Here is a 26,373-nt window from a genome sequence, read left to right as displayed (position 1 = left end):
CTCGTAGATCAGGCATTGCATGGCGGAGGTTTGTGCTGCACTGAGTGCCCCGACGAGTGATGTAATGCAGTGATTTCTTCACTTCAGATGGTGTTTAAAATGTCCTTTCCTTCGCATGACAGTAAAGTGAGGATTTTTTTTTTTACTTTAAAGGGTGTATCCCTTCTATTTGGCGGCATGAAATGAAAATACTTTTTTTTCTTCAAATTGTATGATAAACATGGGGGTGATAATTCCATTGCCCAACCCGGATACCGATGTTGAAAGGAATCAAGGTCATGTCATGGTCTACCACCATGTTAAATTTGATGTCAATCGGATAAGGAGTTGTCGAGTTACATCCCGGAAACCAAAATGTTGACTGATGGACGGATGGACGGACGCACAGAAGTATAGATAGACTTGCACATCCATTTGATCAATGGTCTGGTTGGATGCACGAAATAATACTCGACATAACCCGATGTTCATCGGGTGACCCAACTTGTCATGATATATTTCCATGTGGTACTCTCCCATCAGCCGTCAGAGACGATTCAGGAAATGCAATTTCACTGATACATGATGTTTTTTTTTATTCTTGTCATGCAGAAGCCTCAAAGTTTTTCGGAGCGGCTCTTTGAAAGATTGCTCGACCTCCTTCCCTCCTCAAAGGTATGAAGTTATGGTTACCACTCAGTACATTTTTTGATAATTTGGGGTAAAAGTTTTATACACAATATATGTTGTGGTGGACGTCACCTCTGGATAACTCCGAGAGTTCAGCTTGTCTTTACGAGACCACTGACACCATTTGCAACACGCAGCTATGGCCAGATCTTCATACCCAAAGTCATGCTTTGGTGCCAAGACGACTCCCACTTCTCTCCCCAGTCTCTCCGAGTCTGCATTCATCTGTTGTGTGAGCGTGTGTTCCATCGCTCCATGTGACCCCACTTAACAAACAAGATAGCTCGCCCTATTATAACCCTTGTTGACAGGAAAATGCAAGTGTGTTCGTGTTCCTCTGCTAAGGAAATAGGAAAACCATGTGTTCACCAAGGCTGCATGTTCTCTCACTTCAACAACTTGTACTTTCCATTCTTATTTACATTTTTCTTCACGGGAAGACAAGTGCACGTGAGAAATCATTGTGGGTTCACTCACAATTTTTCAAGGAGAAATCGATAAAGATTTAAACTGGTCCACTCACTTCCCCCTCTGACCTCGAAAATCTTGATCTTTTCAGTGAAAGAAGTAATTTTTATTGTTGCTGTTGTTGTTTCTTTCACACAGAATCCCGTCCTTGAGGAGCCAAAAGGATTTTTATGGTCTTCGTGGGCACGGATTGCCAACATGCTTCCCACGTCTTACCGGAAGGTATTATCACATGCTTTATTCCTGAAAAAAAACAACAAACATTTTACCACCATGTTCTCTGTTTATTTTTTTTATAACCCCCGTTGGACTTGGTCCGAAACGGGGGCTAATGGATTGGGTCTCATCTTTCTACGCATCCATCCGTGTGCAGCCATATCTCGGTCATGTATGGACCGATTTTGTTCAAACTTGGCACAAGCACAGTATGTACTGGATGACGTATACGTGCACCTCACTTTGTGTTGTGATGTGATGAAAGATGGCCGACTGGAAGACTGGTGGCCATTTTAGTTGGAAAATAACCCAGAATTGAACACGTCCTCAACCATTTCTGAGACTTGCATTTTTTTTGAATACCTTGTCGAGGCTCGTATGAGAGCAAACACACAAGGCACAGCAAGGGGCGCATGTGACAAGAGGGGCGGGAGTGGGAAGAACAAAACAGTGGGGAACAGAGACAGGAGATCTGTGGAAGGTAGAGCGATGGGGCGGGGAATATGGCGTATACAAGATGGACATTCCAGGGACTTTCATAAAGAAAAGTATGGAATTTGAAGGAGGTGGGTTTGGAGTGGATTGATGGGGGAAGAAAAGATGGAGGATTTGGATGGGGGACGATCAGAGGTTGTGGTAAACAGCCGTTTTGAAGACCTGGAGGGAAGAATGGGATTGAACAGTGAGGGAGTTTATCACAAAGGCAGGGAAAAAGAGGAATGAAAGAGTGAAGGTGAGCAGTCATTCGTGATTTTGGTAATTTTTCCAGAAGTGGGTTGTTGGCGGACCTTGAGCGTCCTGCGTAAATATGGTGGGGACAAATCGCAGACACAGCAGGGGGGGGGGCGAGACCGGAGAGGTGGTGGTCGAAGACAGAGAGACCACCGACCTGCCGGCGTTGAGACGGTGAGAGGCCCAAAGACTCAGTTTCATCACAGGAGATGCCAATGATCCGAAATGCCTTGGTTTCTACAGCGTGAAGCCGAGAAAGGAGGGAGGCAGGAGCACCAGCCCAGAGGGGAGAGCAGTACTCCATGAGGCTGCGGACGAAAGCTGTGCATGTGGTCAGGAGCTCAGGTGGGCCGAGGAAGGACTTTGGACGATGGAGGATTCCCAGTCGACAACTGGCTTTGGAGGCCAAGTTGAAAATGTGGCTTTCCCAGGAAAGATCATGCTAGACAGCGAGACCCATAAGATTGAAAGAAAGGACTTCTTCCAGAGGATTGTTGAGGAAGTGAATGGGGGGGGGGGGGTCCAAACGATCCTTTCGGAGAGACAGAGTGAGTGTGTGAGATTTGTCCGGATTGAAAGATATGTTCCATGTGTTGGACCAGTTTGTGATTTTACCCAGATCTGCAGTAAGCGAAGAAGCTGCTGCTTGCCAGTCTGAGGGATGACAGATGGTACAGCAGAGGGTGGAGTCATCAGCAATGAGATGAAGAGGATTTTCCAGAGTCGGATAGATCGTTGATTAAAACCAGAAAAAGAACAGGGCCCAGAAAGCTGCCTTGGAGAACTTCAGACTTGACATGGAGAGGAGATTAAAGGATTCTATTGAGTGCCACATATTGGTTATAAGAGTTGAGAAAGTGTTACAATGTAGCCACTTCTGGAGTTGACCTTGGATGCCAGAGGTAGAGAGTTTGAAGAGTAAGACTACATGCCAGACTGTATCAAAAGCACGTTATATGTCCAGAGAGCTGACCCTGATGTCATGTCTGACATTGAGAGCCTCGATTCATTGTTTGATGAGTCGCCGTGCCACATCCAAGGTTGAGTGACGTGGTCTGAAACCATATTAGTGATTTGAGATGAAGTTTTTTGAGAAATGTAAGAATTTCCTCTCATCTTCGATGACGGATTCCCGGACTTTGTTGAGAATTGGAAGTAAACTGAAAATGCTGAAGTAAAGTTGATCAGTTTTGCAACTTTCTTCCCTGCACCACCGAGGGTGAAGGAGGTTATGTTTTCACCCCCTTTCTGTGTGTTTGTCTGTTTGTCTGCAGGACATCTCAAAAAGTTGTGGATGGATTCGGATGTAATTTCGTGGATACGTTGAGTAATTTTGTGGACACAAGGACAAACTGATTCGATTTTGGTGAAGATCCAAATCTGATCTGGATACGAGAGAATTATTTTTTTTTTTTTTAGTTTTTCTTCACCATTGAGAGATAGTGCCAAAAACGATATGTTGCAAGATATTTCAAAAAGGCATTGGGCCCAATATGTTCTCGTAGATCAGGCATTGAGTGGCGGAGGTTTGCACTGCACTGAGTGTCCCTTCTTGTGATGTAATGCAGTGATTTCTTCACTTCAGATGGTGTTTAAAATGTCCTTTCCTTCGCATGAGAGTAAAGTGAGGATTTTTTTTTACTTTAAAGGTGTTTAAAGTGTGTATCCCTTCAATTTGGCGGCATGAAATGAAAATACTTTTTTTTCTTCAAATTGTATGATAGAAAAAACATGGGGGTGATAATTCCATTGCCCAACCCGGATACCGATGTTGAAAGGAATCAAGGTCATGTCATGGTCTCCCACCATGTTAAATTTGACGTCAATCGGATAAGGAGTTGTCGAGTTACAACCCGGAAACCAAAATGTTGACTGATGGACGGATGGTCGGACGCATAGTCGGATGGTCTGACGGATGGTCGGACGTAAAGATAGACTTGCACATCCATTTGATCAATGGTCTGGTTGGATGCACGCAATAATACTCGACATAACCCGATGTTCATCGGGTGACCCAACTTGTCATGATACATTTCCATGTGGTACTCTCCCATCGGCGGTCACACACAATTCAGGAAATCCAATTTCACTGATACATGAAATTTTTTTTATACTTGTCATGCAGAAGCTTCAAAGTTTTTTGGAGCGGCTCTTTAAAGGATTGCTCAACCTCATTCCCTCCTCAAAGGTATGAAGTTATGGTTTCACCTCAGTACATTTTTTGATAATATTGGGGTAAAAGTTCTATTCACAATATATGTTGTGGTGGACGTCACCTCTGGATAACTCCAAAAGCACAGCTTGTCTTTAAGAGACCACGGACGCCATTTACAACACTCAACAATATATATATATATATATATATATATATACATATATATATATATACATATATATATATATATATATACATATATATATACATATATATATATATATATATACATATATATATATACATATATATATATACACACACACACACACACACACACACATTAGGGTCGTCCAAAATCATAAGGGAAAAATTCAAAATTTGAATATTCTTGGGGCATGTTGATTATTTTGTTCTACCTGACTGGAAAATACTCCTGGCCAAATTTGCCACAGTTCAAAAAATATTTAGGGGTCCATCAAGAGGAAGGAAGTTGTTACATCCGGTGGGAGAGAAGACGACGTCAGTGGGAGAGAGGGAGACGTAAGTTGAGCTTTCAGTTCGCTGTCGGTCGGTGTTCAAATAAAAGTACTCTTTTATTTTTCTTTTTTTTAATCTCTAATTTTTTTCTTCTTCTTTTTGATTCCCAGAGTGAGTAAGTATGGCATGTTCTACACGGAAAAGCACGGAACTGTTCCTCTTGGATCAACCATTGGAGAAATTCACCAACTGCCAGTTGCCCACTGGAGAAGAAGTGCTGCGTCAGTTGTACTCATTCGGATGTAACTCAAAGAGCAACCGGGAGGCTGTTGTCACTGAACTCGTGGAAGTGTGAGGGAAAGCCAGAATCCCAACAATGGAGATCCGTTCCATCAAAGTCAAGTTGGAATCCGTAGTGAAGAAATACGAGAAGCTGAAAATTCATAGGAAGAGGAGTACGCACACTCAACAAGCAAAGGAAGTCAATTTCAAGAACGAACTCAGTCGCCTCTTCGACATATCGCATAAGGATGCTTTGTTGTCCATGAAGAACAAAGAGGACCAAGCCTTCCTGAGGGATCAGCGAACGGAGCAGAAAATGGCACTGGGCGGAGTAGACCAAGAGCTGGTGAGGAAGGAAACGATGCGGATGAGGAAGTTGGCGCAGAAAAGTGAGATGGCGGAGAAGGAGAAGATGGCAAAGGCTGAGAAGTTTGCGACCGTGGACCTTACCGACTCTTCGTCACCGTCATCTGGACCATCGTCCCAGGAGAATTCCCCGTTTTGAGGGGAAACATCATCGCAGGTCAGCAGCTCCCCCAAGAAGCGGCTGAAGGTTACACCGAAAGTGGTGTCTGCGCTGGACAGGACGAACCTCTCAGACCGGAAGGCGACCTAACTCCTCCAGGCTGTGGCTTCCGGCTCAGGATTAACGCCTGCTTCCCGAAGCACACTTCGTCGATCCAGAATGATGACCAGGACGGCGCTTGCGGAGGACATCAAGACCTCCTTCCAAGAGTTCATCAATGCAGAAGGAGCCTCCTCTGATCGTTCACTGGGATGGTAAATTGCTTCCCGACTTAACTGGAGAAGGAGAAGGGAATCTTGCAGATAATCTTCCAATCATAGTTTCCTGTCCTGCCCTGGAAAAAGAGAAGCTGCTTGGAATGCCAAAGCTCCCAGCGGGAACGGGAGCAGCGATGGCTACAAAGGTGGAGGAAGTTCTCGGCGAGTGGGGTATCAAGGAGAAGGTCGTCGGTATGTCTTTCGACACGACAGCCAGCAATACAGGAATTCATACCGGTTGCTGTCGGCTTCTAGAAGAAGCTTTGGGGAAACCCCTTCTCAACCTTGCCTGTCGCCACCACGTCATCGAAATAATCCTGGCCGCTACGTTCAAGGAGGTGATGGGGCCATCCTCTGGAACAACGATTCAGTTGTTCAAGCGATTCCGGGAACAGTGGCCCTCCATCCCTCATGAAGATCCCGAAGCCATCGACAACGTCGTCGACCCGAGGATCGATCTCGTTCCGTCGTGGAAGGAGGCATCGATCGGTGCGATGGAGAGAGGGATCCAGTCGAAGAAAGTCCGAGAGGACTACCGCGAGTTGTGCAACCTGTCCCTCTTCGACCTCACCGGAAACCTCCGTCAGCCGATCAAGAAGCCGGGAGCCTTCCACCACGCCCGTTGGATGGCAAAGGCAATCTGCGTTCTCAAGATCCGCATGTTCCGGTCCCACGTGCAAATGACAACGCGGGAAGGCAAGGGGCTTGAAGAGATCGCTCTCTTCGTCGTTCTCATCCACTCGCGCGCGTGGATGGAGGCGGGGCTGGCGACCGAAGCTGCGTACAACGACCTCAACCTCGTGAAGGACCTGCACCACTTCCAGGAGATCAATGGAGCGATTGGGAAGACGACCCTCACCACATTCTCCCGCCATCTCTGGTACCTCGGCGCCGATCTCGTGGGGCTGTCTCTTTTCTCGGAGAGGATCAGCATGGAGGAGAAGAAGAAGATTGCTGAAGAGACGAGGAAGGAAAAGGACCTTGACCGAATCCGGTTCAACAAGGCTGTGGATCAGCTCAACTCCTCGCTCCCCTCACTCACCTCCAACGCCTCTGTTCACGCGCTCACCCTCCTCAACATCGACATCTCTTTCCTTTCCCTCCCTGTGGATGAGTGGGAAGCAAACCCTGCGTACCAGAATGGGGTGTCCACAGTGAAGAACCTCAGCGTCACAAACGACGGGGCCGAGCGTAGGGTGGCAATGATTTCATCGTACAACGACTCCCGAACCAAGGATGAGAAAACCAAGCAGGACCTGCTCCAGGTGGTGGAAGCTCACCGGCGCAACGACCCTCACCCCCATTGAGTTGAAAACTATTTCAGAGAGAACATTTTATGCTCTTTCCTTTCATTTTTCCTATTAGAATTGTGACATTATAATGAATCTGTTGAGAGACTTTGATGGACCCCAAACCACCTCCAAATCTGCTAATTTTTTTGTTTCTTTGCGTTTTTCAACGTCAGGAACGTTTTGGCAAACATGCCCGCGAGAAACTTTCATTTGTTTGGACCACCCTCATATATATATATATATATATATATATATATATATATATATATATATATATATATATATATATATATATATATATATATATATATATATATATATATATATATATCTCTCTCTCTCTCTCCCTCTCTCTCTCTCCCTCTCTCTCTCTCACACTTTCGTGTCCCTGTCAGCGAAGCGAAGGATTTATTTGCGAGTTAAATCATAAAAATTGTTGGGTGTGATGTTGCATTCACTCATTTATACACCGCTTGAAATGCAAATCTCGAAACTAGACTGTATATCAAATGGAAAATTATTAATACGTTAATTTTTCAGGAATTTGAGGCAGGCGATTTTACCCCTTAATTTTCCACACAATGTATTGACTGCAGGCGGTGGGAAGTCGATTTTAGTTGTGTGGAAAATAATACAGTAAACACATCACTGAACTGCAGAAAGACTGGAGAGATTATGAGGTGCGAATTATGTCGCCACCAAGCGCCATCTTGGTACGCTCTCTCGGGGTCGCAGATATATTTTAACTCGTGTAATAAATTCTCGGTGGATGTTGAATGTTCATTTTATGTTGAAAATCAAAGTTGATATGAACACTTTCTCACATAAAAATAACGCAACGTGGGCCGCATTGAATTGACCGAGCAACATGGCGGCGTGAACACAGACAAGGGGATCAGCGATGGCGAAACAAAGGTGTTTGCAATGTGAACAGCAATAACACTTCCAGTCTGAAATACAGTTCAAGGAACCACAAACACAGAATCGCTGTGTTGAAAGTGAAGATTCCAATGTTTCAGAAAAGGGTTCTCAGCCACAAATGTGCATTAAAACGACTTTGAATCATTTTTGTTCAGAAAATAATTTTTGACGAGGTGTACATGTATTTTTTGCTAATTTTAGAAATAAATCCTGTTGCAAATCTCAGGGTACGATAAGTGAGGGGAGGTCCAAACGATCTGCCACACTCTTCATCTTCGGTCGTTTTGGGTCGTGGCAACATGCTTTATTCGCGCACAGATCACCCCCCACCCACCAAAAAAAAAAGAAATAATTATGCGTCGTGTTAGGAGGGTGGAGGATTTCCAAAATTGTCCGAAATTTTGGTACGTAATATGTGGATGTCCAGAGACATTGTTGCGAGATGTGGCGACGGACTGAGCTGAACTGAGAAGAAGGGGGGCTCCAATGTCAGGTAACCATGGTAATGTGATTTTAAAGCCATCGAATCAAACCGGAACCGTTTTCCCCCGAACAAACATTTCTCCGTTTTCACCTCGTAATTTCAAGATTTCTTCGTCACCGGGGTAATAAAAGAGGACTAAACGTCATCGGAATATGTTATCATATCAAACAGGATTATTAAATGGGAAATGTGATCATGGAAACTGAGAGATAAAGAAATATAAACCAGAAAGAGTGTGCATGGGCCGAGTGTTCCTCATTCTCGATTAGTTAATGAACGAACTTGAAATTAAACATCATTTGGGGATTTAAATTGAATCCCCTCTGTGAGGGTTTGATTCCATCCAGAGTGAACAAGTAAATTAAATTAATTATTCAGTGTAAACGACTCCGATTTGTCCGTGTCCGTGTCTCTCAAACAGAAGTTGCAGGAATATCCCGAGGACATCTTTGTGTGGGACAAACTCAGGAATGTTCTTCCCTTTCAGGCATGATGGACGATCAAGTATAATACTCCAGAAGTATTTGGTGTGTTGTTGGTTATGAACTCAAATACGGGTTTCAGAAGGTGGAACGGAGCCCTCTCAGGTCTTGAAGTACCAGTGTGTGTGTGCGTGTGAGTGTGCGCGTGCGTCCAAATAATTTTGTCTGATGCAATCTATTTTTGTGTCCACGTCTCAAACACAAGTTACAAGCATATTCAGAGAACATATTGGAGAGGCTCAGAAAAGTTCTTCCTCTTCATGTATAACGTAACACTCCATATCATTTACCATAGTTACTGTACGAGCAACAGTTGAGAAAAACAACCAGAGAAGGTCATTTATAAGAGGATGTAAAACTCAACAAAAAGTAAGGATAAAGCACAAAACACCTCCCTCACAATCAGGGAGAAGTGGGGAATGGAGACGAGCAAGCCAATCAAGATGAAGATGTGGAAATAATGTTTTATCTCATGAGAGAGATAACTCTTCCTTCACTCACTTTGATCACACAACACACAAGCACATTATCTTGACAGAACAAGATTCTCTCTCATGAGATCGAAAACAAATTTCACTCACACGGTTTGAGCTGAGATGATGACTGTGTAAGATGTCATCGATGGAAATCGTTGAAGAAACTCCACATAACCCGATGTTGATCAGGTGACCCACTTTGTCATGGATGTTTCCTTGTGGTACTCCACATTGGGCGGTCACAGACAAACCAGTAAATCCAGATTGACTGACGTACATTTACTCCGAGTCTGTATTCATCTGTTGTGTGAGCGTGTGTTCCATCACTCTCTGGGACCTCACTTACCAAGCAAGATATCTCGCCCTATTAGAACCCATGTTTACAGGAAAATGCAAGTGTGTTCGTGTTCCTATGCGAAAAAATAGGAAAACCATGTGTTCACCAAGGCTGCATGTTCTCTCACTTCAACAACTTGTACTTTCCATTCTTATTTACATTTTTCATCACGGGAAGACGAGTGCACGTGAGAAATCATTGTGGGTTCACTCACAATTTTTCAAGGAGAAATCGATAAAGATTTACACTGGTCCACTCACTTCCCCCTCTGACCTATGCAATCTTGATCATTTCAGTGAAAGAAGTAATTTTTGATTGTTGCTGTTGTTGTTTCTCTCACACAGAATCCCGTCCTTGAGGAGCCAAAAGGATTTTTATGGTCTTCGTGGGCACGGGTTGCCAACATGCTTCCCACGTCTTACTGGAAGGTATTATCACATGCTTCATTCCAGAAAAAAACAACAAACATTTTACCACCATGTTCTCTGTTTATTTTTTTTATAATCCCCGTTGGACTTGGTCCGAAACGGGGGCTGATGGATTGGGTCTCATCTTTCTACGCATCCATCCGTGTGCAGCCATATCTCGGTCATGTATGGACCGATTTTGTTCAAACTTGGCACAAGCACAGTATGTACTGAATGACGTATACGTGCACCTCACTTTGTGTTGTGATGTGATGAAAGATGACCGACTGGTAGACTGGCGGCCATTTTAGTTGGAAAATAACCCAGAATTGAACACGTCCTCAATCATTTCTCAGACTTGCATTTTTTTTGAATAGCTTCTCGAGGCTCGTATGAGAGCTAACACACAAGGCACAGCAAGGGGTGCATGTGACAAGAGGGGCGGGAGTGGGAAGAACAAAACAGTGGGGAACAGAGACAGGAGATCTGTGGAAGGGAGAGCGATGGGGCGGGGAATATGGCGTATACGAGATGGACATTACAGGGACTTTCATAAAGAAAAGTATGGAATTTGAAGGAGGTGGGTTTGGAGTGGATTGATGGGGGAAGAAAAGATCGAGGATTTGGATGGGGGACGATCAGAGGTGGTGGTAAACAGCCGTTTTGAAGGCCTGGAGGGAAGAATGGGATTGAACAGTGAGGGAGTTTATCACAAAGGCAGGGAAAAAGAGGAATGAAAGAGTGAAGGTGAGCAGTCATTCGTGATTTTGGTAATTTTTCCAGAAGTGGGTTGTTGGCGGACCTTGAGCGTCCTGCGTAAATATGGTGGGGACAAATAGCAGACACAGCAGGGGGGGGCGAGACCGGAGAGGTGGTGGTCGAAGACAGAGAGACCACCGACCTGCCGGCGTTGAGACAGTGAGAGGCCCAAAGACTCAGTTTCATCACAGGAGATGCCCATGATCTGAAATGCCTTGGTTTCCACAGCATGAAGCCAAGATAGGAGGGAGGCAGGAGCACCAGCCCAGAGGGGAGAGCAGTACTCCATCAGGCTGCGGACGGAAGCATTGTATGTGGTCAGGAGCTCAGATGGGCCGAGGAAGGACTTTGCACGATGGAGGATTCCCAGTCGACGACTGGCTTTGGAGGCCAGGTTGGAAATGTGGCTTTCCCAGGAAAGATCATGGCAGATAATGAGACCATAAGATTGAAAGAAAGGACTTCTTCCAGAGGATTGCTGAGGAAGTGGATGGAGGGGGTTCCAAACGGTCCTTTCGGAGAGACATAGTGAGAGTGTGAGATTTGTCCGGATTGAAAGATATGTTCCACGTGTTGGACCAGTTTGTGATTTTACCCAGATCTGCAGTGAGTGAACAAGCTGCTGCATGCTGGTCTGAGGGATGACGGATGGTACGGCAGAGGGTGTTGTAATCAGCAAAGAGATAAAGAGGATTTTCCAGAGAGTTGGAGAGATCATTGATGAAAACCAGAAAAAGCTATGTCGATCAGTGCTTGTTCCCAAGATAGCTCACGTTCCATTGTTTAAATGTTCAGAAATTGATTGGATGCGCTGCGGATCGATTTAATAGTTGGGGAACGAACAATGGAAACATCCCTCCCGCTCTTCTGTGAAGAGCAAGAAGAACCCTACCGTCCCGTGACTCATGATGTCAACAACTCCCTCCCACCCGTGGCTGAGCGGGGGGTGGAGCACGAGGGCATGAGTCATGAGTCACGCCGGGAGCGGGGGAAGGGCGGGAGAAGGATAAGAGGAGATCTTTTCTTTTGTTCGGGGGCAGAGTTGGAGAAGGGAGTTGAGGGGAGTCGTTCAGCAGACCGTCGGGTCCTGCTTGGCTTGGGTTGGGGTTGAGGCCTTTGGAAGCTTTTTGCTGTTAGGGTTAGGGTTAGCCTCAGCTTCGGTTGAGGCCTGGCTCGGGAGGAGGCTTTTTGGAGGCTTTTTGCTTTGATGGTTCCGTGAGCTTCGGCTTCTGCTTGGCTCGGGAGAGCTTTTTGCTTCAAGCTGCCCTGTTTGGAAGAATGTTTAGCTGGTCGCTCGGCTCGAGATGCGAGTGGTGGCTTCTTCTTCTTGGTTTCTGGAGCTCTTTCTTCTCCGTTTTGGTTCCTGGCTTGGTGTGACTCATCGACCTCTTCTTGGAGGTGGTTCCTCGGGGAAGCGACGCAGCGACGGGAAGGATCGGCCCCTCGACTCACCAGCACGTGTTGAGAAGCGCGGGAGGATTCGCGGGAGCTCAGGAAGGATCGCAGCTCACGGCGATTGGATCCAGCTCGCTCTCGCTGGAGCCCGGGTCCGAACAACTTGAAGACCACACGAGGTGGAGAGATGGGCTCTGGGTTTCAGCTCACCTGTCCTCCGAGCTGGAGCTCGTTATTAAAGGCCTCTGCCGCCATTTCTTGGGTGTGTGTGTGTGTGTGTGTGTGTGTGTGTGTGTGTGTGTGTGTGTGTGTGTGTGTGTGTGTGTACATGTGTCCGTGGGCCCGTCTCATAAGTAGGAACTGCTGTTTAGTGCAAGTGACTGTACATAATAAGTAGACGGTTGTAGTTCTTTTGTCGTGCTTTTGTTGCTTGTATCATTGCATTCCTGTTTTGCCTTGTTTAATTGCATACGTGCTTTAATATAATAAATGTCCTTGTGTGAATAAAACCTGTTCGTTGCGTCCATTCCCTCATTGAACTGCCCATCTTGCACTCGGAATATAGTTGGTTTTTAAATAGCCGGTAAAGTGATCAGGTCCAATGGGACTGCGCGATAATACCCCGCTCGGTTATCACAAAAAGGAAGCGAGCTGCTTAAGCGGCTCGTTTCCAAGCGGTCCTGTTGAGGTACAATCTCTCGGTAACCCACCCGCGCGAATAATTAGGTAAATTGAAGATTTGGCGATCGGACCCTGTAGCGCAGGTAGAGTGCGGACAAGGTTGTGGTGTGGTTAAAAACACCCGTGGCTGGTTTCCGGCGTTGCTCCGGAAAGCCGCGACTGGATTGTCCGTTCGGTGGGCGAAGCGACCGCTTTTGGTTAGACCGTTCGCACGCCGACGGACGGAAAATCTACAACAGTATGTAAAACGCTGGCGTACACTGAACTATTGATGTTTTTTAAGTCTTAGGCGTATAATAACGTGTTGGACGTATGCATAACGTATCCGTAACGTACACAGAACGTTTCAATCACATCTAGATAACTTATACCAACGAATGCTGAGGGTGTTGTCGGCGTTCACAAATTATGCCCAACGATCGTCTAACTTATGCATAGCGCGGCAGCGTATCGCCGACGATAACGTGGCATATGCTATTCATAGGCTGCGGCTCGACGATTCACATCATAACCGCACTAAACATCGAAGTGTGAAGCCGCTGTCACACCTTGACGTTTTAGCCAGCGTATTCCGACGTATGAAAAATTTGCAGAAACAAGCTGGCACACGTCGAATACGTTATGGATAAGTTTTGTATACGTTAAGAGCACGCTGGCATACGTTGTAGTATGCTGGCAGACGTCGTAGTACGCTGGCATATGTCGTCATACGCCGAGTACGTCGAGAAATTTTCAGCATGTTGAAAATTTCTCGACATACTCTGCGTATGACACACATTCAGCATATGTTGACATAAGTTGTAGGCACGTTACGCGATCGTTGACACACCTCGACACACGTTACTTGTACGTTACTCATAAGTCGAAACACGTCGAGGTCGAAAACACATGGCATACGTCGAAAAATTTCAAGCAAGGAAAATTTGTCTAACACCTCAGCGTACTACGACGTATGCCAGCATACTACGAAAAAATTACCCCCGTGTGGGGGTGACGGTCATCTCTATAATGTTTTTTTACTATCATAATCGATGAACCGTTGCCAGATATCTCCTCAAATGACAGACTAGATAGGTTTTGAAAATGGCGACTTTCACAACTTTCGTGACCTCGTGACCTTGACCCTGACCTCGAATCCGGGGAAAAAATATGTCGTTGGGTATCAATCATCGACCTCTACCCACATACCAAATTTCATTAAGACCGGAAGTAAAAAGTTTTCTTTGTACCGGGTGGTGTTTTTGACCATCTTCCAGGTTACGTGGCAGCCAAATGGGACGGAAATTCAAAAATCTGTCCGGTTCGATACAAGATAATATTTTTTACCATCATAATCAATAAACAGTTGCCGAATATCTTGTAGAATGGCAGACGAGATAGGTTTTGAAAATGGCGATTTTTATAACTTACGTGACCTCGTGACCTTGACCTGACCTTGAACCCGGACAAAAGTTATATCCTTGTGCAACACTCATCGACCTCTACCCACATACTAAGTTTCATCAAGATCAGAAAGAAAAATTGTTGACGGACGGACGGACATTTGGTCCGGCTTAATTAGGTCATCTCGGTAGAGATGACCTAAAAATAAGAATACTGCAAAAGAAAGTGAAAAAAATTCAAACAAAGAAAAGCTTTTCTCCTGCTCATTCATATGAAACAAACTGTAAACAGTCCTGATTAATGGTGTCAAAGCATCAAGCAGAAAGAAAGGGTGTTCATAAATGCAATGAAGGACATCCATTTTGGATCAATATAAAGCGGAAATCCATTGATTGATGGACGTCTGAGAGAGTGCTCACTTGACGTAAGCAATGAGTTCAGAGTGCAGTAAACTTTTGATGGCCTTTAGCCAGATCCACACTCAGGAGATCAGTTGCACAAACTGGTGACATGCACCTGAATCGCTAATATGATGGCATTTCTGCAAATAGCTTGAAAGCAGTTGCAGAACTGGTTGCGTATGGCAGAGTAAAGGCTGGACTTTTAATTAATGTGCTGGGTGGTTTGTAGCGACGTATTTTATCACGTGCACTACGACTGGTTGTATAACTCTTGACTATGCACACACTTCTACAACGGGGCAACTTGTTGTGCAACTACTTGTTCAAGATTCGCCAACATAGTAGTACACAATTGAAATTGTGCGATTTAATGAGATTTGAGTGCTCAACTGATCGCTCAGATACAAACCTGGCTTTCGGCCCGAGATACCGGATCATAATCAAGCCCAATTTCAAATATCTGTATTTTGAAATACATTTTTGATACATGCAAATATAAGCAAAGTAAGTAATTATCGTGCTGCGTGCAGAGAGAAATGATGGAAGCATGCAGGTGTACGAAGGCTGAGCAACACAACCCAACAGCCTTGGGGTACAGAACTGATAGGAGTAGGAAATGGTGCAATGTGTGCTGGTGTTACAGCTAACCTTGCTGAGCTTCTCTTGGTCTGTGTGTGGGATGAGTGTTTTGAGGGACTGGAAGCCAGCCAGCATTGATGCTTTGCATTCTTCGTCGCTCGTTGCTGTTCGCGATCTCGCGGCGTATACGCCGATCTTGGTCACGCTGGCTCTTAGGAGACACAGCCAGGTTTCCAAGGCTGTGGTCAGAAAAAAAGCATATTACTTAATGCAATGTGATTCCAGAGACTCATCTTCACATCTTCAAATATTACCTCTGACAGAATGTGCAACATCAAGTATTACAAAGTACAATTTTATATACTGGTTTTCTAGCAATGAAAAGGGAAGGAGGGGGTGGGGTGGAGGGGGCAGGAAACTTTTCCTTTCGCTTGCCAACCATTTAACATCTATATATTAAAGTGCAGTACCGTATTTTCATGCAAATAATCTGCCACCTCGTATACCCCACACCCAAGGAAGAAGATGTGATGAAAATTTCAGATACGTATAATCCACACCGCGGTATACCCCCATAAGCCATATTTCCTCTCCATACGACCGGGAAATACACTCTCTCCATATTTCCAGCAGCCGACACGGGTTTGTTGTCAAGGGCAAACGGCTCTTTTCAGATACAACTGTGGCAAATAACCAAATGACATTAAAATGAATATCTTGAGAAAGGGTTGTTGTAATAATTAAAGTTTACTGCAATGATGTGTTAAAAACCAGCGTGGTTTCTGGTACCAATGTGACCGCAAACCACGCTACCCATCCATCAGAAATGTACAAGTCCCCTGCAGGCTGTTTAATTATATATCATTCCACAAAATCGTCCATACCATTACAAGTCCCTACTGAACAATGTCAGGGGTGTATTCAGTTACCAAGTTTCTTGGAGAGCACTCAAGCAAGCACTCCATTTGAAAGCGTTGATAAGGAATGGCTGGCTCGGCAAGCGTTAGCTGGCTGTTTGGTAACTGAACACACTCCTGCTGTTAGTACGAGTAAGAGAAAACCTAAAAGTTTCACGGCCGAACTCAAAATGAAAGTTGACGAAAAAGTGGGCCAATTTTCGGAGAGGATGAGTGTGATGACCATGTGGATTGTGATGGACACACAATTGCTTCAGCTGTTTCACAGAAGATGAAGACTTTGTGGGTTCTATGTAAGATGATTTACCGGTAACTTAAATAGCTTTGGAATTAGATTCAGTACCGACAAAGTCGACACCACTTTCAAAATTTTCACCTTTTGTTGCCTCGTTGCCTGGAATTAAATTGCATTAAAACAGACTTTTTCCAGCTTTATTTCCACATCGAACCCACAACATCCAAATGAAAAATGAATTCCACAAATTCCATAAAATTAATGAAATAAAGTAAAAACTAGAATATCTTGATTGGATAAGTGTCAAAACCCCCCTTATAATAGCAATTGTAAACTCGGGGGTGAGCACTCGGGAGAGTGAAAAACCTCCGCCGCCAATACTGCTGGGTCACTTAAGTGAACCTGATATCCTATTCATTGTAGGTCAAAATGGATCAGACTCTACTGAACCACGATGGAATAAACTAAACTAGATCGAAGCGCATGTAGAAATGCCAAAAAAAAAAAAAAAAAAAATATATCGAAATTTTTTTGAAAAAAAGGTTGCAAAATTTCTGGGTTTTTTTCTCTAACAAAATTTTTTGGGGGGTTGGAAGTCACTTAAAACATGTAGAAATGCAAAAACAAAAATTCAAATATTTTTCAAATAAATTCTAAATTTTTTGAAAAAAAAGTTGCAAAATTATTTTTTTTTCTCTTAATTTATTTTTTTTTGGGGGGGGGGGGGGTTGGAAATCACTTAAAACATGGAGAAATGCAAAAACAAAAATTCAAATATTTTTCCAAAATGGCCACCATAGCGGCCATATTGCACTTTGGACCAAGTCCAAAATCTTATGGCATGATCGTTGGACCATACCTAATCCCCCCACCAAGTTTCGTCGAAATCCGTCCAGGAGTTTTTCCGTAATAGTTCACAAACAAACAGACAGGGGTGAAAACAGTAACTATCTCCATCTTCGATGGGAGAGGTTAATGAGCTCAGGTGTAACCAATCACCTTCAAAATCAGACACCGTGTAAATTGGCCTCCACCTGTGTTGAATTGTAGTGATTCTGATTATTTCAGAATGAAAACAGCTGTTCCTGTAGGTTTCCTCTGTTGGAGAATGCCAGTCACAGCAAAGACTCAACCATGAGCACCAAGGAGATTTCAAAATACCTCTGGAATAAAGTTGTGGAAAGGCACAAATCAGGGGATGGGTATAAAAATATTTCAAAGACCTTGAATATCCCTTGGATCATAGTCAAGACGATCATTAATAAGTGGAAGGTGTATGGTACCACCAAGACCCTGCCGAGATCAGGCAGTCTGCCAAGCTGGATGACCAAGCAAGGAGTAGACTAATCAGAGAGGCCACCAAGAGGCCAATGGCAACTTTGAAAGAACTACATGCCTTTATGGCAAAGACTGGTCACTGTGTGCATGTGACAACAACATTCCAAGCACTCTACAAGTCTGGCCTTACGGGAGGGTAGCCAGAATGAAGCCATCACCAAAGTCCCTCCCTCATGCCTGACGGTCGCAAACTCTGGATCGGCGCAGACGCTTTGCTGCACTGTAGCCAAGCAGGAGACGACTCCCCAACTATCAAGGAGGGATCGTTCAGCGGAGCATCCCCCCAAAAACTGACTGAGTGTCGTGGTTAGTCAATCGTATAAGGTATTACGAAACCGTTAGCCTCATCTCCTCTTCCTATTGCTCATTATCTCTTCTTCATCGGGGTGTGTGTGTGTGTGTGTGTGTGTGTGTGTGTGTGTGTGTGTGTGTGTGTGTGTGTGTGTGTGTGTGTGTGTGTGTGTGTGTGTGTGTGTGTGTGCGCACGCGCGCCTGTCCTCGCTTAAGTTAACATTTCAGAAGAATTATATCGGGATAGGTCTGCTCTGTGCCTGCTTTTGCAAGTTGCTTGTTTTTATTGTCCCACCTCACATTTCTTGCTATCCCTTCTTTAAAAACAACAATAAATCGACACATAAAAACAACACATATCTTTCGTCACCTGCCTGTAATAAATCCTTATGGAGAAATGTTCCCAGCTCGTTTTTGTCTTTTCTTTCATTGATCCAGCATGGTCTGTATCCGAGCCTAGCCTTTATTCCCAACGATCCGTTCCTTTTAGCCGGTACGTTCCGAGGCAGTGTCGCTCGGCTGTATCTGATCAGGTAAGTTGATCCGGTTCGGACAAGGCGTATCGAGGGCGTGTCCCTCGGTAAATGGATCACGTGATTATTTTTAGGTAACCGGTATTAGACTGAGGACCCTAAGGCACGTGGTTGAGTTATTGGCATTCACAGTCGGTTAGCAATCCGCCGTGTCACTTAGTTATCCGTGTGCGATGGCTGGCAATTCCGGGTAGTCCGGTGGGAACCCGAGATAACTTCCACCCCCCCCGCCCCCAATGGTCTTCTCACCCTATCCCCGGCCGCAACAATATTATAGTTTCGTATTTTTAATTACCGTATTTTCCAGTGTATAAACAGCACGTTTTTATTGGTAACAAAGGTAAAAGTTGGGGGTGTGGTTAATACACAGGTATAGAAAAAAAATAAATTCAGTCTTAAAAACGATCAATGCTGAATTTCAATTATATTCCAAACGAACACTTTTGTAGCAGTTGGAACTGCTGTTAAGCTCAATTCCGGCATTAAAATTTTGAAAATAGGTTCAGTTTAAGAGTTTGAATCCTTTTTCTTCCTTTTTCTCGTCACAAAAAAATCCTCTTAATGATATTAAAAAATAAGAAAGAAAAATAAAAACTTCTTGGTAGCCTCTCCTCTCCATCATCTTGAAAATAAGAATAAGACTGTTAGACGAAATTAAGCGGACATGGGAATGGGAGTAAGCATGTTGATATCTCCGTCACTTTGTTCCGTACAAAGTTAATGTACAAACGTATTTCTATCTCGAAAAGAAAATAAAATGAACAAAATATTCATTTCCTCGCAAATACAACCCATCACCTCACTAACGGGGACAATAAGGGGGGGGGATAAAGAGGGAGGGAGAGAGAGAGAGGAGGAGGCAGGGAGGACGAAGAAGGTGGAGCTCGGGGGGAGGTGGGGAGAGCGGCGTCACCACACCAGATGTTGCTATTCATTGCGGGAGGGAGGGTGTGAAAGAGGGTGCGGGAGAGGGACACACACACACACACACACACACACACACACACACACACACACACACACACACACACACACACACACACACACACACACACACACACACACACACACACACACACCCTTTGAGGGTGAAAAACGGATGCAGTGAACACACGGCCACGGTTTATACGGAATTATCTGAAATTTGTAGAATTTGCTTTTCACTTGGAAGTTGTGGGTTACGATCTGTAAATAAAGGTGGAAAAAGTCTGATTTAATTCCAGACTACAGGGCAGCAAGAGGTGAAAGTTTAGAAAGGGGGTGAAGACTTTCCATCAGCACTGTATAGCCAAGACTGTGTGTCCATAAAGCATGCCCAAGAACTGTCATTAAAGATACATAACAATTAAACACACACACAAACAAGAGGGGGAGCACTCGGTGGAGTGCAAAACCTCCGCCGCCAATACTGCTGGGTCACTCAAGTGAACCTTATATCTTATTCATTAAATATGACGTCAAGAGTGCTGACAGAGTTATAGTTCTTTTCTCCAACATTTTTTTTTTTTTTTTTTGGGGGGGGTTGGAAATCACTTAAAACATGTAGAAACAAAGCTGTTAGCGTCATAGCGGCCATATTGGATTTTGTGACCGAGTCCAAAATCTAATGGCATGGTCCTTGGACCATACCTCAACCCCACCAAGTTTCGTCGAAATCCCTCGAGGAGTTTTTCCGCAATATTGTTCACAAACAAACAAACAAACAGAAAGGGGTGAAAAAAGCAACCTCCGATCTTCGATGGCGGAGGTTAAAAAATACCCCCGAGCGGGAGTGCCGGTCATCTCTGCCAGAGGTCGAAAGTAACTCTGTGCCAGACTGGAATAGGGGCAGTTCATAAAGTACGTACGCTCCACTTCCGGGTTTCAAAACCACCCACCCCCCTCTGTATGCAGGCGAGTGACCACCCACCCACCCCCATATACGTCTCATATCACATCACAATACTTGAAGATTACAACGAACTGTAGATTTATCTCAAATGCATCAGTAATTATTTACTACGGTAATACAGTAATATGGAACAATTATTGACGTCCACGGATTCAACATCACGTCGAAAATGTTCCTGTGAAAGGGGATATTTTTCCCACTCGCGATGACGACAGGCTTACCTTCATCTTCTGAAACGCTTTCATGTAGTCCGACACCACTTTCATAAAGTATGTATGCAGCCATCATATCACCCCTGTACGCAGCTCGTACGCAGCCCGTACGCGGGCTTTAAACCACCTACCCCCCTCTGTATGCAGCTGTCGTACCACCCACCCGCCCCTGTACGCAGCTCGTACGCGGGCTTTAAACCACCCACCCCCCTCATACATCGCTAATCGCTTGCAAAGCCAGCAGTTCCTTATGAACCAATGTTTGTAAGTCATGACGATGCAGTCCCGAGCGGTGTAATTTACCTTTTTCTTTTACTATCACAGCACGTCATTTATGAAAATAAAAGTACAAATTGACATTCAAGACAATGTTAATGTCATAAATGAAAGTAAGTGTGCATATAAACTTGTGTTCCATTGTTTTAGTTAAATCTCACAAAAGCTTAAAATGTAATATTTGTCTCGGAGAGTTCCGGTTCTTAAGTTAATACTTTTTGTATGTACTTTATGAACGGCCCAGACGGGGAATCAGTGAAGTTTGAAGGGCTATAAAATTGGAACGAGAGCAAATTGTAAAAAAAATGGCTCGTGTTCTTCCAGATAACAGTCCGTATTATCTGATTCACGAATAACATTTGATCTCTCTTGATAAATGAGGGAGGAGATACGATTTGAAATCGACGATTTTCGCAACTTTGACAGCCTCGTGACGTTGACCTCGACCTTGGACGACCTTGAAAGTTATATCGTTGTGCATGTCTCATCGATCTCTATCCATTCCACTATTGGTTATTTGTCTCCACTCGGTTTGATTGTGGATGGACGGACGTACGTACGGACGAACGGACGGACAGACTTTGAGACTTATTATTAGGTCATCTCTATTGAGATGATAGAGATGACCTAAAGAAAGCCAGCGTCCTACGACGTATGCCAGCGTGCACTTAACATATACAAACTTACCCATAACGTATTCGACGTGTGCCAGCGTTTTAGCCAAATTTTGCATACGTCAGCATACGCTGGCTAAATCGTCAAGGTGTGACAGTGCCTCAAGCGAAGAATCTGCTGCTTGCCGGTCTGAGGGATGACAGATGGTACAGCAGAGGGTGGAGTCATCAGCAAAGAGATAAAGAGGATTTTCCAGAGTCGTTGATGAAAACCAGAAAAAGAACAGGGCCCAGAAAGCTGCCTTGGGGAACTTCAGACTTCACATGGAGAGGAGATGAAAGGATTCAATTGAGTGCCACATGTTGGTTATAAGAGTTGAGGAAGTGTAACAATGTAGCCACTTCTGGAGTTGACCTTGGATGCCATTTTGTTCAAACTTGGCACAAGCACAGTCTGTACTGGATGACGTACACATGCACCTCACTTTGTGTTGTGATCTGATGAAAGATGGTCGACTGGTAGACTGGTGGCCATTTTAGTTGGAAAATAACCCAGAATTGAACACGTCCTCAACCATTTCTCAGACATGCATTTTTACAGCGTGTGCTGCATACAATTGCACCGAGTGTGAAATGTCCCCGGTGTCGACCACGTCTGCGGTGTCCCCCCCCCCCCCACGACGTGGCTCAAGACAGCCAATGACAGCCGTCCGGGAGATGGAAATGGCGTAACCATTTCCTAGACCCGAGGTCGGCAACCTGCGGCCCACGGCACCTTGTCCGGATTTCCATTAAGTGCGGCCCGTGAAACATTTTTCTAAGCCGACGGCAAATTTAACATATGTGGACATATGATTCTTCCACATATATCACAGTCTCTGTACGTCACAATAAATTATTTTCGCATCTCGTCCACTTAACTTGGTCTAAAATATTTTTTCGTTGTTGTTTCAGATGGCTGAAGGTCTTCAGGTTCAATTTACAATTACATTTATTATCATTGATTTTAGGTGTGTTTGTTATTTTTTCGGGTTGGGAGGGGGGTGCGGCCCGCGAGGTGGGCCGAACGTGGCCCAGTGGCCCGCGGCCTGGTTTAGGTTGCTGACGCCTGTCCTAGACGTAACCTTGACGGAAATGGTGACAATTGACGGAAATACCCGAGTATTTCAATGGAAATGTGAAACTAACGTGTTATATATGTGAAAACCATTGAATTTATTGTTTGACGGAAAAAAAACCAAGAAACGCGCCCCTCTCATGTACGAACGAATGAAAGACGTCCTTTCCGCGCACCATCGCATTTCGAGCCGAACGCTGAAAGCTAAGTTCTTCTTATGCTGTCATTCTTTTGCGGCCTCCTGCCACACTGAATCGAACTATTTCATTCCTTCTGTTATATATAAAGGTGCTTATCACAACAATAAGATTTTTGCATTTCAAATATTGAGTACACTTTTGAATTGTTTTTCAACTGAAAAAGAATAAATTGCATATTTTAACATTATTGTACTCATTTGCTTCACCACACGCGCTGTATTGAAGGATTTCACTTGTTTTTTTTTGTATACCTTGTCGAGGCTCGTATGAGAGCTTACACACAACGCACAGAACGGCGCGTATATGACAAGAGGGGCGGGAGTGGGAAGCACAAAACAGTGGAGAACAGAGACAGGAGATCTGTGGAAGGGAGAGGGATGGGGTGGGCAACACGGACAAAACAGTGAGGAACCGAGACAGGAGGTCTGTGGAAGGGAGAGCGATGGGGCGGGGAACATGGCGTATACAAGATGGGAATCACAGGGACTTTCATGAAGGAAAGCAGGGAATTTGAAGGAGGTGGGTTTGGAGTGGATTGATGGGGGTATAAAAGATCGAGGATTTGGATGGGGGACGATCAGAGGTGGTGGTAAACAGCCGTTTTGATGGCCTGGAGGGAAGAATGGGATTGAACAGAGTGAGGGAGTTTATTACAAAGGCGGGGAAGAGGAATGAAAGAGTGAAGGTGAGCAGTCATTTGTGATTTTGGAAATTATACCAGAAAGGGGTTGTTGGCGGACCTTGAGCGCCCTGCGTAACTATGGTGGAGACAAATCGCAGTCACAGCGGGGGGGGGGGGGCGAGACCGGAGAGGTGGTGGTCCAAGACAGAGAGATCACCGACCTACCGGCGTTGAGAGAGTGAGAGCCCCAAAGACTCAGTTTCATCACAGGACATGCCAATGATCTGAAATGCCTTCGTTTCCACTGCGTGAAGCTGAGAAAGGAGGGAGGCAGGAGCACCAACCCAGAGGGGAGAGCAGTACTCCATCAGGCCGCGGACGAAAGCTTTGCTTGTGGTCAGGAGCTCAGGTGGGCCGAGGAAGGACTTGCATGATGGAGGATTCCCAGTCGATGACTGGCTTTGGAGGCCAGGTTGTAAATGTGGCTTTCCCAGGAAAGATCATGGCAGATAATGAGACCCATAAGATTGAAAGAAAGGACTTCTTCCAGAGGATTGCTGAGGAAGTGGATGGAGGGGGTTCCAAACGGTCCTTTCGGAGAGACATAGTGAGAGTGTGAGATTTGTCGGGATTGAAAGTTATGTTCCACGTGTTGGACCAGTTGCTGATTTTACCCAGATCTGCAGTAAGCGAAGAAGCTGCTGCTTGCCGGTCTGAGGGTTGACAAATGGTACAGCAGAGGATGGAGTCATCAGCAAAGAGATAGAGGATTTTCTAGAGTCGGCGAGATCGTTGACGAAAACCCGAAAAAGAACAGACCCAGAAAGCTGCCTTGGGGAACTTCAGACTTGACATGGAGAGGAGATGAAAGGATTCCATTGAGTGCCACATGTTGGTTATGAGAGTTGAGAAAGTGTTAGAATGTAGCCACTTCTGGAGTTGACCTTGGATGCCAGATGTAGAGAGTTTGAAGAGCAAGACTGCATGCCAGACTGTATCAAAAGCACGTAAAAAAGTCCAGAGAGCTGACCCTGATGTCATGTCTGACATTAAGAGCCTCGATTCATTGTTTGATGAGTAGTCGTACCACATCCAAGGTTGAGTGACGTGGTCTGAAACCATATTAGTGATTTGACATGAAGTTTTTTGAAAAATGTAAGAATTTCCTCTAATCTGCGATGACGGATTCCCGGACTTTGTTGATAATTGGAAGTAAACTGATCAGGCTGGAGTAAAGTTGATCAGTTTTTGCACCTTCTTTCCTGCACCACCGAGGGTGAAGGAGGTTATGTTTTCACCCCTTTCTGTGTGTTTGTCTGTCTGTCTGCAGGACATCTCAAAAAGTTGTGGATGGATTCGGATGTAATTTTGAGGACACAAGGACAAACTGATTCGATTTTGGTGAAGATCCAAATCTGATCTGGATACGAGAATTATTTAATTATTTAAGTTTTTCTTCACCATTGAGAGATAGTGCCAAAAACGATATGTAGCAAGATATTTCAAAAAGGCATTGGGCCCAATATGTTCTCGAAGATGAGATATTCAGTGGCGGAGGTTTGCGCTGCACTGAGTGCCTCTTCTTGTGATGTAATACAGTGATTTCTTCACTTCAGATGGTGTTTAAAATGTCTTTTCCTTCGCATGACAGTAAAGTGAGGATTTTTTCTTTTTTACTTTAAAGGTGCTGAAAGTGTGTTTCCCTTCTTTTTGGCGGCATGAAATGAAAATACTTTTTTTCTTCAAATTGTATTATAGAATAAAGATGGGGGTGATAATTCCATTGCCGAACCCGGATACCGATGTTGAAAGGAATCAAGGTCATGTCATGGTCTACAACCATGTTAAATTTGACGTCAATCGGATAAGGTGTTGTCTAGTTACAACCTGGAAACCAAAATGTTGACTGATGGACGGATGGACGGACGTACAGAAGTAAAGATAGACTTGCACATCCATTTGATCAATGGTCTGGTTGGATGCACGCAATAATACTCGACATAACCCGATGTTCATCGGGTGAACCAACTTGTCATTATATATTTCCATGTGGTACTCTACCCTCGGTGGTCACAGACAATTCAGGAAATCCAATTTCACTGATACATGATATTTTTTTATACTTGTCATGCAGAAGCTTCAAAGTTTTTCGGAGCGGCTCTTTAAAGGATTGCTCAACCTCATTCCTTCCTTAAAGGTATGATGTTATGGTTTCCACTCAGTACATTTTTTGATAATATTGGGGTAAAAGTTTTATACACAATAGATGTTGTGGTGGACGTCACCTCTGGATTTCTCCGAAAGCACAGCTTGTCTTTAAGAAACCACGGACACAATTTACAACTCTCAACCTCTCTATCTCTCCCTCTCCACCTCTCTTTCTCTCTCTCGCTCCCCCCTCACACTTTAGTGTCCGTCAGCGAAGTGAAGGGTATATTTGCGAGTTATATAATAAAAATTGTTGGGTGTGATGTTGCATTCACCCATTTATACACCGCTTGAAATGTAAATCTCGAAACTATACTTTATATCAAATGCAAAATTATTAATACTGTTACGTTTGAGGGGGGGGGGGTATGCATTCAAAGGGTAATTAGGATGTTTAATTAGGTATGCCATGCTGTTCGAGTTTACCAGGATCTCGAGGTAATAAGCAGCAATTCAGTGGTGATAAGTTGTCTCGTAAATGTTCATTTCTTTAAGGGGGGAAATGATAATTGTCACGTAATTAGATAGGGACACGGG

The 26,373-nt window shown here is 44.5% G+C and overlaps 1 protein-coding gene across 2 annotated transcripts in view; it reads right to left on the bottom strand.

Moving 5' to 3' along the window:
• Positions 1–13,134: 13,134 nt before the first annotated feature.
• Positions 13,135–26,373, bottom strand: part of LOC147022240 (uncharacterized) — a 50,888-nt gene continuing 37,649 nt past the window's right edge. For both annotated transcript variants that reach the window (XR_015061125.1, XM_085892932.1), the window contains one exon: positions 13,135–15,621. Coding sequence is in view for 1 of the 2 variants with exons in the window: in XM_085892932.1 (XP_085749058.1) it covers positions 15,119–15,621 (503 nt within the window). In the remaining variant the exon portion in view is untranslated. The remainder of the gene's footprint in view (positions 15,622–26,373) is intronic.

The sequence above is a fragment of the Eptatretus burgeri genome, chromosome 8 (genome assembly GCF_056783735.1).
Source record: "Eptatretus burgeri isolate ZD-2024b chromosome 8, Ebu_testis_v1, whole genome shotgun sequence".
Taxonomy (NCBI): Eukaryota; Metazoa; Chordata; class Myxini; order Myxiniformes; family Myxinidae; genus Eptatretus; species Eptatretus burgeri.
Note: the sequence above shows the minus strand (reverse complement) of the source record. Positions and strands in the feature narration are given on the sequence as shown.